This window comes from Nuphar pumila, chromosome 6 (assembly GCF_984573655.1).
Source record: "Nuphar pumila chromosome 6, dmNupPumi1.hap1.1, whole genome shotgun sequence".
Taxonomy (NCBI): Eukaryota; Viridiplantae; Streptophyta; class Magnoliopsida; order Nymphaeales; family Nymphaeaceae; genus Nuphar; species Nuphar pumila.
Window position 1 is genome coordinate 102,825,315 of NC_143254.1, and position 13,132 is coordinate 102,838,446.

The 13,132-nt window shown below is 43.4% G+C and overlaps 1 protein-coding gene across 1 annotated transcript; it reads left to right on the forward strand.

The window, feature by feature from the left end:
- The first annotated feature begins 2,104 nt into the window (after positions 1-2,104).
- On the forward strand, positions 2,105-5,343 carry LOC149835462 (putative LRR receptor-like serine/threonine-protein kinase At2g24230). Its single transcript, XM_090010539.1, has one exon. The coding sequence runs from the start codon at positions 2,366-2,368 to the stop codon at positions 4,964-4,966; it is 2,601 nt and encodes an 866-aa protein (XP_089866665.1). The 5' UTR covers positions 2,105-2,365; the 3' UTR covers positions 4,967-5,343.
- The last annotated feature ends 7,789 nt before the right edge of the window (positions 5,344-13,132 follow it).

Consider the following 13,132-nt stretch of genomic DNA (forward strand, 5'->3'; position numbering starts at 1 on the left):
ATTTGCATGCTTTCTGATTTGTCTTGCGAAGCAAATGAAACAAAAGGTGTTCTTGAGTGTTGATTTGGGGACGAAAAACCAATAATAGAGTGGCTAAGAAGAAGACAACTGGACTGCTGTCAGCTCTTTTTTAAGCCATTTTGTTATAAAAAGAATTGCTTATCATGTATAAAAGAGGCAAAACAAAACGTTTATGATTATTTGAGGGTGGAAAACTGCTATTCTTGCTTTTTCATAAATTCTTTTGGCCAATTCCTAACAGAAATGTTGTAGACAAAAAACAACTTTCTTACCATGTGTTGTCGTCTATAAATATGCATATTTAGTTTAAAATATAAAATCATAATTTTATCTTAAACACCATTAATGCATAATGTAATTTTAAGTTTTAACAATTAAGTTTACAAACAATGATTTAGATGACACTAATTTTTAGTACAATACCATAACTGACCGGGGACTAGAGAATACAACAAACATAGCCTTTACTGCTTTTTTGTTTGGTCGAAATCATGGCACCTGATTTTTTCATAAGACAAGACGCCTGATTTTTTTTAGGCCGCAACTTATATGGTACCAGTATTTTGGTGTGACAACTTAGATAAGTAGCTTAAATTTTCCAGGTGAAAACGGGGTAGGACAAATTACTGTTGCGATATATATAGTACTTCGTTCTTCTTTTTACCCTTTGTTATTTTTCCCTGCGCACACTAACTGACCAAAGTTTCTTTTTTTTCTAAAGAAACTAACTACCAGGGTTTTTTTTTTTCTAAAGAAACTAACTGACCAAAGTTATTCGAATTGACTTCACGTCTCAATTATGTGCTACAATTAAGCCCAAATAAATTATCCAAGGACGGTGGTCATGTGCTTTGGATGAACTAGTAATGTGGACCGTTGGATCTCCAACGTTTTCCCAATCTGGATAAAGGTGGTGTTTGATGGAGGGACATGAAAAGATGGACCCCACAAAAAATAAAAATCGAAGCCCATCTGGCCTTTCCAGGTGGGGGTTGTGTCTCATTGACAAATAGGTTAGGCAGTGCACTGCTCTCCTTAGCAAAAGAGAGTAACCAATTATGCTAAATATGAAAGGCATCCGGTCATTAGCAGAAATTCTTTCTGTCAAATTTTTGACTTCGTGAAAACGCGTCACTTACTTTCCATACTTAGCTGAACTGCTTCCCCTCCTCTTTTTTTTTTTTGATTTGTGTGATTTACATAAACCCTTTTTTTTTGCAATTCAAATTCTAAGAAAACTTATAATTCGAAATCATGATTAGTTTTATCTTCAGTTATTCAGATTCATACCATTTTGATTGACTATTTTTACGTAGATGACAAGTAAAAAAAAAAAACAGTAGGAACTAAAATGAACAGCGGCACAGTATCAATAAATGTGAGCATATCTACTCAATACTCATACCCTGGTAACTATTCCCTTTAGTTAATAAATTCAAAACCAACCAGTTTTAACCTTATAAATATGCTTCTTTTTGTTCATTTCACCCTCAGTAATCTCTCTCTCTCTCTCTCTATATATATATATATATACATTAGGGAAAATTAACTGTTTTTCAAGTGAACTCATGAATTTGAGTCAAAATACAAAAACCGACTTAGTCATGATTTTGATTAGTTACAATTTACAAACTAATTGAGGCATCCAGCTCATTAATTATGAAAAAGTTTGGGTATGTTTTTGTAAATAACTTTTTTCTCATCACCTCAATGCGCATCACAAGAGAGGGAAAAAAGTGAAGCGGAGGTGGAATTTAATAACTGGAGCAGATTTCCTGACCCGACGATTGAATAAGATCTGACACTTTCACCCGCAGCACGCATGAAGAAATTAAAATCCACCGTTATTAGCAAACACCGTCATCACCAAACTCAGAATATTTCAACCTCCCCAATTTAATGCCCTGTTGTACCGGTATCCATCCAGTATCCACCCGCTCTCAACTTTTAAAGGCAGGAAAAAAGAAAGAAAAAATAACACACACCCCAAATTTCCTTGCGAGGCAAACAGGTACAAGACAATATAATCGCCAACCTTTTCTTTACTTTTTTATATTTTTCGACAGGGAACCTCCTCATACTAGTCTGGCAATAGGGTTTTAGTAGACATCTCCTCTCCAACCCCTCTCCTCTCACCAAAAAAGAAAAAAGAAAAATGTGTAGAGACGCCTGGGAGAAGAGAGAAGAAAAGTGGAAAACCATCGTCCTTTTTTGAACTCTCCTTGTTGATCTAATAAGTCACTGTCTTGCTGAAAAAGGTGTTTTAGAGATTTGGCAGAGAAAAGGGGGAGGCTTTTTCAAGCAGAAACCATTCAGCTTTTTGCCTGTGTAGAGAGAGAGAATAATGGCCTGTTTCTCATTTTTTCTGTGGCATTTTCCGGTCGCTCTGCTGACCCTTTTCGCTGGCGTTGCTGCTATGGAAGAGCCCAATACAGATGGGTTCTTCGTTTCTTTCTTCTTTCAGAAGATGGGCTTCTCTCACTCGGAGCTCCGCAGCGAGAACTACAAGGACGACCCGCCGGTGTGCTCTCAGAAAGGGGTGGTTTTCTGCGGGGAGGGAGGGCGGGTGACGAGGCTCGTGGCCTCCGGTTTCGGCCTCTCAGGCCCCATTCCGGACACCACCATCGGAAAACTCAGCCGCCTCGAGGATTTGGACCTCAGCAACAACTCTATCTCATCGTTTTCGTCGGATTTCTGGGGTTTGGGAGGCAGTCTCAGGAGACTCAATCTCTCCCGCAACTTTGTCTCCGGTGCCCTCCCGAACGACATGGGCAACATGGGCTCTCTTCTGGTGCTCGATCTCTCGAACAATAACCTCTCCGGAGAGATTCCGGCGACCTTCAGCTCGCTCTCCGCTCTGCAAGTCTTGAACCTTAAGGGCAACGCCTTCGAGGGGACGATTCCGGGAGGGATCGCGAGTTGCGCCTCGCTCGTTTCCCTCGACCTCTCCTCGAATCGGTTGAGCGGGCGAGTTCCCGACGGCTTCGCTTCTTCATTGGCGAAGCTCACAGAATTGAACCTCGCCAACAACGGCATCGTCGGAAGGGGTTCCGACCTCGTGTTGAAATCCGCCGTCTATCTCAACGTCTCCGGCAATCTGTTCCTGGGCTCCGTCGGCGGCGTGTTGTCCCTCCCATCGCTGCAGGTCGTCGACGTGAGCCGCAACCGGTTCCACGGCCACATCTCGCGGGCGCAGGCCCGGTGGCCGTCGAACCTGACCTTCGTCGACATGTCGGAGAATCAGCTCAGCGGCGAGATCGTCGTCGCCGCCGGCCGGTCTCTCCGGCACCTCAACCTCGCTCGCAACAGGTTCTTCCGTCAGAGCTTCCCTTCTGCATTGCTCGAGCTTTCCGGCCTGCAAGTGCTGAACCTGTCGAGAACCGGCCTTATTGGGGACCTTCCCTCCGGCAGGGAGATTGCCAACCTGAGCGGCCTCTCCGTGCTGGATCTTTCGAGCAATTTCATCGCCGGAAGGATTCCCGATGGCTTGGAGGGACTTTCCCATCTGAACCACCTCGACCTCTCGTGGAACAATCTCTCGGGCGAGATACCGCTGCCCCTCCAAGAGAAGCTGCCCAAGATGGCGGGATTCAACTTCTCATACAATTCCAAGCTCAGCATCTGCTCCTCCACCTTCTTGCCCCAGTCCTTCCCCCTCTCTTTCCTCGGCCTGTCCAGCGGTGTCTGCCCGATTGCGGTGAATCCGAGTGCCCCGAAAACGATGGCGGACGGGGCGACGGCGAAACACAGAGGACTCAAGCTTGCCGTGGCTGTAGTTTTGGCCGCAGTTTGTTTCGTGGTGGGTTTGATCTTCTTGGCTTTTGCTTGTAGAAGAAGAACCAGGCTGTGGGCTGTGAAACAAGTCTATTTCAAGGAAGAGCAGCCGAGAGCTTCGGGACCATTCTCGTTTCAGACGGACTCCATGACCTGGGTTGCAGACGTTAAGGTCCCGACCTCCGTCCCCGTGATCATGTTCGAGAAGCCGCTGCTCAATTTCTCATTTGCAGACCTTCTGATTGCAACTTCCAATTTCGATCGAGGTACATTGCTAGCAGAAGGGAGATACGGCCCCGTTTACAGGGGCGTTCTGCCAGGAGGGATTCATGTGGCCGTCAAGGTTCTGGTGAATTTGGCGTCGATCGACGACGAGGAGGTGGCGCAGGAGCTCGAGCGAATCGGCAGAATCAAGCATCCCAATCTGGTTTCACTGACTGGTTACTGCTTGGCCGGGGAGCAGAGGATAGCGATCTATGAGTTCATGGATCACGGAAACCTCCACCGGTGGCTTCACGATCTCCCCATTGGGACTCAGATTACAGAAGATTGGAGCAATGATACTTGGGAGGAAGACGATGGAGCTCGGCACGAAGGCCTTCCCACCACATGGCGATTCAGGCACAGAGTAGCATTGGGCACAGCCAGGGCCCTTGCTTACCTTCATCATGGATGCTTCCCTCAGATCATTCATAGGGATGTAAAAGCTAGCAGCATTTACTTGGATTCTTCGTTGGAACCCAGATTATCAGACTTTGGTCTGGCCAAGATCGCGATCGATCTCAAGTCCGAGGCTTCGTCCGCAGCATCGTCTGGTTATCTACCTCGCGAGCTGGCTCAGTCGGAAACGTACGACTCTGTGACCCCGAAATCCGACGTTTACGGATTCGGAGTCGTTCTCTTCGAGTTGATTACTGGAAAGAAGCCGGTCGGCGATGAGTACCCCGATCAAGGGGATTCCAATTTGGTGAATTGGGTCAGGGATCTTGTGAGGAAGAACGACGCCTCGAGGGCGATCGATCCGAAGATTGCGGAGACTGGATCGAAGGTGCAAATGGTGGAAGGGCTGAGGGTTGGGTATCTGTGTACTGCAGATTTGCCTTCAAAGAGGCCTAGCATGCAGCAAGTGGTTGGGCTTCTGAAAGATATCGAGCCCGTTGCAGATCAATGAAGATGCGTGATGTTTTTTGTTGGTAAACAGGCTACTCCAACGTATCCTTCCACCATTGGAAGGCGTTTTGAGGCCAATCACAGGTAGGGAAGAAATGGGGAAGAGGGAAGAAGAGTGTAGGAACCAAGCGACGCTGGATTCTCGAAGATATTTTTCTGCCAAGAATGAAAGTCTTTCTCTGGAAGACAGAGGGACCCTTATCGATTATAGGAGATGCCCTGAGCCCTCATCCCACTTTTGGCTACTGCTAATTTTGTGCATCAATTGGAAGGAGGTATGTGAAAACCTTGAGCCTCTCCCACTTCCCTTTAGTTTTCTTGATGGGAGAAATTGTACAGTGGTTAGTACAATTTGGCAAAAAAAAAATCTATTACCGTTCTTGCTTTGCTTGTGGCCCAAAAGACTGATCTGGAAACACTTTTTTTTTTTGTGATAATCCCAACGGAACCCCTGACCACCGGGGAGTACACCCAGTTTCTTTGGGCAAGAAATGCCACCAGTGGGATTCGAACTTGTGATGTCTAGTTAACTTTGGTGACATTCACAAGTCGCCCTTACCAGATGAGGGAAGCCCTTTACACAAATTTTTTTGAATATGAACAAATCCGCGCGATTTAGTTTCTTTCTGTTTCCTTGGCAATGTTGTGGGAAATCTCAAATTCTTCATTAATGATGGGTCAATAAAATGAAGTTGCAGAATGAATGAATCCATGATTTCGGAGCCTCTTTTCTGGACCACTTTGTCTGCATGATATAATCTAAGAATTGAACTTCCAGCCTGACCTTTCTTTGATCTGGTGGTCTTTAGAATAAGCATGCTTTCGATCAAACGCTGGGCCAAGATTCTTGCAGCAATGCACATGCATTGCCATACTTCTTTGCTTAAAAAAAAAATGGTCTTGAAAGGAACAGTTACAGTTCATACAATTGTTTTAGAAGGCTCCAGTTTTTGGCTCTTTTTTTTGTTAAATTCTTGGTAATGATTATTCCAGTTCACCCGAACTACACCGACACGCATATTTGAAAAGCTGTTCTCCTTAGATTCTGTAAGAGTTAGCCATCCCCCTATTGAAAAACTGTGGCAACTTTGATGTTCTTCGTAGTGTGTCAAGGATGGTTTAACTGCTTGAAAATTCAATTCCGTTTGCATGACGGTTTTCATAATGTTTGTGTTAGCATATTGTTTTGGAAATTAATTTATCAAAAATTTACTTTATTAAACTTTTTTTTTTGTCAAATTTGACTTTTTCCTTACCACTCAATCACCACATCCACCATAATATCATCCATCATCTTCTTCCTCTGTCAGCCACCGCCTCATCATTCTCTTTCATCGTTACCATCCACACATGATTCTCTCTCTCTCTCTCTCTTAAATTCCTTTGGCATCATCAACATAGCCACCCATCACCTTCTTCATTGTCTCTATCACCACCACTATCAGCATTCTCTCTCTCTCTCACCACTGTGTGCTCTGCGTTAGAATAGTCCCTACTTTTTTCATCCCTTCTTGAGTAAACAACAGCCCCAATCCCCCTCAAAAAACAAAAATCCATCAAATTTTCCTGAGTAGAGCGCTTGTACATTTGTGGATATATCCTGGTAAACAATATGCAATACACTAGCTTAACAAGAAACAAACGATCCCATCCACGAAACATAACCAAGTTATGGATCGGGGCTTCCTTTATTAAAATAGCATTCCCGTATTCATGCAACTGTCCTAAGCTACTAGGTAATATGTTCGACCGTGGTGCGTTCTATTAAAAATGGAGTAAAAAAAGTAGTAGTCTCTAGTCCACAATGATGAAAAACCAAGAGAATTTGTAGCTCATATACGGAGTATCCTATATATTGCTTTTTGTATGATGCATCCATACACCCTCAACATATCCAAAAATACTGCTCACTAGAGAGTTGTTTGAAATGGGCAGTCATAGTGATCTCATCCAACAACTCTCAGGATGAAAACATGGAATAACGGGACAAATATGTCAAAAAGATAGTCAACCGTTGCATATCTTTTAATGTTAAATTTGGGCATGGAAGTCCACATCGTAACTACTTCTGAAACAGTAAATCCGGAATTGGCGGAAATAGATTTGAGAAATGTCTGCTGAGAGAGAGAGAGAGAGAGAGAGAGAGAGTCAACCCATTTATTCACAATGCCATGGTGGAACCATTTTCAGTACCAGGCTCGGTCCGTTTTAATTGTAAAAATTTTGTATCTTTTCTTCAACAGAAAAAGCTGGGGTTGGCCATAAACGTTTTTATCGGCAAAATCTTGTTTTTCAAAAACTTGTGAGAAATTGAAATTTTTTCATAAATCTCATTTTTTTCTGCAAAATCTTGGCAATAAAAAATAAATTTAAAAATATAAAAAATAATTTGTATAAGAAAATATTAATAAAAATTATTTTAAAATAAAAATACACAGTTTTTTCATGATAAATAGCCGTTTGAAACATAAATATTGTAATTAAATCATGGTATTTATGTTTTTTCATAAATCATGCCATATTTTAAAACAAATTGCCATTTTAAACTTTTAGGCAAGCACAAGATTTTCATAATTTTCTGGCGATACGGTTAGACATACCCCTACCACTTATACAATCATACTATTGGAATTCAAACTTGCAACATCCCAACACAAGGCGACATGCACTAACTGCTCCCAAGGGGAGCCACTATAAAAAAATTGGATTTGGATCTTGGACGGATCCGAAACCAGTTGGAGTTTGATTGGTTTTTTAATAGATCCAAATATTGTATAACCCCAATCAAGATCTGAAAATCAATTGGAGAATTTTATAAATTTATAGTATTTGAGATTCCAACATAAAATTTGAGATCAGTTGAAAAACCTAAATGTATATAATTAAATTAATGTAGACATAATTACAACGAATAGTAAAGTGTTATGGAAAGGTTTGTTGTCTCTTTGGGAGTAGATGGTAGTTCAAATCCCACTACACACGCTTTTGGTAAGAAGCTGTTACATTTCTTTTTGGAAAAAAAACTATAATGCCTATATGTATATAAATAAATTAACGGAGACTCAATTTGCCATAAAAAGAATAATAGTGTTGTAGAGAGGTTTGTTGCCTCTTTGGGTAGTGACTTGAGTTCAAATCCTCTTATACATGAGTTTTTATTTTGGTGCAATATGCTTCCTTTTTAACAAAAATCTAGAATTAAATAGTAAGATTACATATTTTATTTATGAAAGATATAGACTAGTCAAACATTTTAAATTAAGAAACACAATTAGGGTTTTGACATTCAAAACCTTGATTTTGACATATATGGCAATCCTGCTCGTCGGCAGCAACCACTGCCATCCTTCGTGGGAAAATAGTAGCTATTGCTATTGACCTATAGCTTGTGGGTCACCGGTCAATGCCCCTCCCGTCACCGTCCAACTTTCCAATGTTAAAAGGGAGTCCAACGAGGGAGAATAACGTCAACAAAAGTTTTGGCGAGCATCGCATGGATACCGGTGCACCCACACCCCAAACATGCACAACGAAAGCGCAGTGTGGGCCTATAACCCAATGTTAGCGTAAACCGGAATGTAAAAACCAAAACCACATACCAGTAGCCGTCATGGATGAAAGGAGCAAAAGGGAGCATGGACGTAGGTGCTCAACATTCTTCTCTGCCTATCAATGCCAACGATAAGTGCATGCCTTCATGTCAATGGTGAGCAAGACCCTGAACCCAATGAGAGAAAGAGAGCACCTTTGTTGCACTCATCAAGCAACCATGCCTCAATTTATAGTGAGAGGAGAGTGGGGGTTACATACATGACATTAGTTCATGTGAACCCTTAATATGCCATATTGAATGTGAACTCTTCACATTCATGTAACCCCTTCCCCTCTAACTCCCCACTAATGCCTTCATTCGTGCCTTGTGTTAAACCGGATCACTCAGGGTTGAATCCGATCCGAAATGTCCAACACAACTTTCATTTGTTTTGGAGTTGCCATTTCTTTCAGCTTCTATCTGTATGCACTTGGGATTCGTTTAACTAGCTATCAAAAGTATTTTGGGTCCGCTAAAAATGGAAGGAGGCGTTGTCTGCAACTCCTCCTGCCCCCCTTAGGGTACGTTTGATGCACCGTTCTCAGCGTGATTCAGACAAAAATTGTGCTAAGAACAATGATTTTCAACAAACGTTGGATGTGGCGGACGACGTTCCACGCGTCCGCCACATTCTTATTCCTATGTTATTTTTGTTCCACCCTCCCCCCTATTACAAAAATAATAGGAATCAATGGAACAAAAATTTCTTGATGGGCATGCCGAACCATCTTGCCCGTGCTTCCTCATGGCATCTCTCTCTCTCTCTCTCTCTCTCTCTCTCTCTCTCTCTCTCTCTCTCTCTCTCTCTCTCTCTCTCTCGTTGTGGTTTCCATCAAGCCATGATGCCTTATTTCGATCGCCGTCACCGGTGACCTCGCAGGAACCCACTTCCCTTCACGTAGCTGGAGACTCCACAGAGGAAACCAACATCGATGACGCCCCCCCCTCTTCCAGGTATTTTCCTTTTTCTTCTTCCCTTCTTCTCTTCTTCTTCTGTTTGCTAGAAGGTTGGCCCCTGCTGCGCCTCCCCCTCACTCTCTGTGTTCGCCGAAAGGCTGACAGGAAGTCGATGCCCCCCTTGTCATGCCTCCCCCTTCTCTTTCTCCCCTTGTCTTCTTTTCCCCCCTCCTTCTTCATTTTCTCTCTGTTGTCGGAGGGCCGACAGGAGGCCGACAGCCCCTCTGTCGTGCCCTCCCACTCTCTCTCCACCGCATGTTCATGGCTTCGGCAGGGGCAGTCACCCCTGCTACCGTTTGCTTCCCGACATGAAGGGGCATGCCCCTACTGCTGTGGGTCTTCCCGACATGCAGGGGTACGCCCTTGCTATTGTGGGTCTTCTCGGTAGGCAAGGGCACGCCCCTGCTGTCATGGCTCTTCTCGGCAGGCAGGGGTATGCCCCTACTACTATGGGTCTTCCCGGTAGGCAAGGGCACGCCCCTGCTGCCGTGGCTCTTCCCGGCAGGCAGGGGTACGTCTCGAAGATCGATCAGTCTGTCTTCAACGAGAGCACTGGAAGCCGGAAGCACGAGCCTCCGCCTCGCTCAGAGGAAGGTCGATGCCTCCGCCTCTGCCTCCACCATCGACCATAGCCGGACGGGACTCCTCGTCGTCTCTCTGCACCAGAGCAACTCTGTCGATGACTCGGAGTAGAGGGACAATGATCGGATCGTCCGTCTCTTGAGGGAGTTGTTTGCAAAGGACAGATCAACGGTTCTTTATCCTTCGAAGAACGAGTTCTCGGCTAGGGTTTTCAATGTTTCCGAAAGGTCAGAGGTGAGATTTGTTGTCGGCATGGTGGGGAAGGAGAGATCTGTCGTCTGTCCAAGTTGTCCACATATTATCGTCAAAAATGGACATTTGGAACATAGCATTTGAGTACGGTCCAAACAAACGTTGGACTTGAAACAATTGTTACAGAATAAACATAACCAATGTTTTGTTCCGTTCTTTTTGTGCATTTCGTTCAACTATGGACAATCCATCAAACATACCATTAAGGGTGATGTGAAACATGATGCTTCTCACAACCCTAGTTTAGCTCCCATGCAATCATCTGAACGTTCTTGTGCCAATGTCGTGGAAGGATCTACGATCCTTGGTTTCTCGGCTAAAGCCACAATGGTTCAGCATGGCGTCAAAGTGCGGTTGGAGATATCCCTCGACCATCACTGCAAGATGTTGGCACCATTTAAGTGGACGCTTTTGGTCGGTTTATCAGGAGGCAATCCCCATAAACATATTGAATATCAATATGCCTTTCAGGAACTTCACTCCTCATGGAAGTTCACTTCTTCGATCAAATTCGTTTAATCAATCACAATTTATTCATAATCAGATTGAAAAATATAGATGGCCCAGAGATGACTCCCGGATCCATAGTCTTGTCAGAGCAGTTAGGTAACAAACCACTGCTCCATTAAGGCCCACTTGACGAAGCCTCATAGGAGCTCTGCTAAGTCACCAGACCCACCATGCCATGTAGGCCAAAAGTGTTAGAATAAAAAACAGAAGCATGGTATAAATCGGATTTTCATATAACATGATATGCAAATAAAACATTTGATTCAAATTATAACAGGGTTCAAGCATGTCATATTTAGTTTGAAACCAAAATTCAGACAAAGGCAACAAATCAAACATATGCACGAAACGGAATAAGAACAACAAATCAAACATGTTATTATTCTGCGAAAGGCTAAGGCGCATAAGAATACTCCCCTTAGAGAAGATTTGTCCCCACATATGGTGCAAAAAAGGTTTGGCGTCCTTCTCCAAGGATACAATAGCATCGACGATCTGAGTAGGTGTACGATGATAGATCGCTCTTCGAAGACAACCTCAACGAACGACTGATGCAAAACTTATCTTTTTGGGAAACACCCACAGAGAAGCAGAGAGAGAAAATCGAGAGTCACTTGTGTTTGTCTGTGTATATGCGTAACCGCAGCCATCTATCCATGTTTTATAACCCCTGAATGGGTACCAAAACGTGAAAGAGACCCGTTACTATTTACGAAGTAACGTGACCCGTTAACAAAATGATCCATTATCCATTTCTCTTTTCCCAATATTTAATACAAATAAAAACAATAAATGCGGGACAAAAAGAACATTGGACTTAGAATGAATATGTCCCTAAAGGGCCAATTACCCGAACCCGAATCCGAATCCGAACCTAAATAGGCTCAGCACGGTGCGGCGGGCGGACACGCGTGTGTGTGTGTGATAGTCATCTCATCCCCTTGTTCTTTGGAATAAGTGATAGAATCTCCATATAGGTTATAAAGCCCACAACCTTTTTGAGATTCTTCAATATGGGACTATTTCACATCATCAAAGTTCAAAAGCACTTCATAGAGGAGTGGTCCCCAATTGTTTTCTTCTTTGAATTACCTCATCATCTCTTCCAACATCCAACAAAAAGTCCACTTGTCAAGAGCCCTCACAACCTACGTTACAAGGTAACATGGAAAATTCACTTGTCTATATCCTGCTTAGGTTCCACTTCAAGGCAGGGGAGACTATTCTCAAAGAGAATATCCCCCCTGATTAGAATGGAAGCAATACCCCTATCTGGCAGGGGGGCCCTTCCAAAGCTCGCTAGTGTTACAAAACTTGGGCATTCAATTCATCAAGATCTCTCCTACGTGAAGGGGGGTTACCTTGTATGTCGAGGCACTTGGCTCATCTTTAGAAATGTCAAGTTCTACCTAACCTTCCCGTGAGATTAGGCTGGAAGCGACCTCATATCCACCCTCAAGCTCCCTTACATTGATGAAGGAGATTAATCAGGTGTAGGAAGTCGATCACATGATTTAGGATGGTCCAGGCAATATCGATCCCTATGAAAATACTTAGCTAAAATATGTGCACGTTGGAAAGGAAATGGGTGCATTGATACATCGCTGATATACTGAAAATCCATCAACTTGACACCATTTTCTTCTTTGAGACAAAAATCTTAATGGAAGCCCTCTCATTACCGTTTTCTTCTTTGAGACAAAAATCTCAATGGGAGCCCTCTCATCACCATTTTCTTCTTTAAGGAAAAAATCTCAATGGAAGCCCTCTTATCCATTCACCAAAGCTCAGTTGCCACATCATCATAATGAACCCCACACACAAGCTGAAATCGCCTCTATGGTCATAAGGTGATATCTAAGATTTGAAGCGCGGATCCTGAGGTGTCTCCTAAAAAATTGGGTTGTAACAGACTATCACGCTTTGTACCACTTTGCCCTCAAAGCGGGTTCACTTTGTCACTACATCAAGGTCAAAGATCTTCATTTACACATTCCAACAACAGTCTGTGGCACTACTTGTAATGAGCTTGATTTGTCTGCTAGCTTGCGATGTACAAGGTCGAAGTTTCAAGATGATAGTAGGAACTCCCTCAAGCAAGTGACACACATGATACTTATCTCCTTCGGGGTCAAATACCACCTTCTGATATGTTGTACCCATTGCAACAAAGTTGAGGTAAGTACAACTTGGTGGCCCAATCAGATTCAGGATATCTTGTTGAGCGTGCTTATCTCTTGTTCTAGGCCAGAATACATTGCTCACAAAATCATG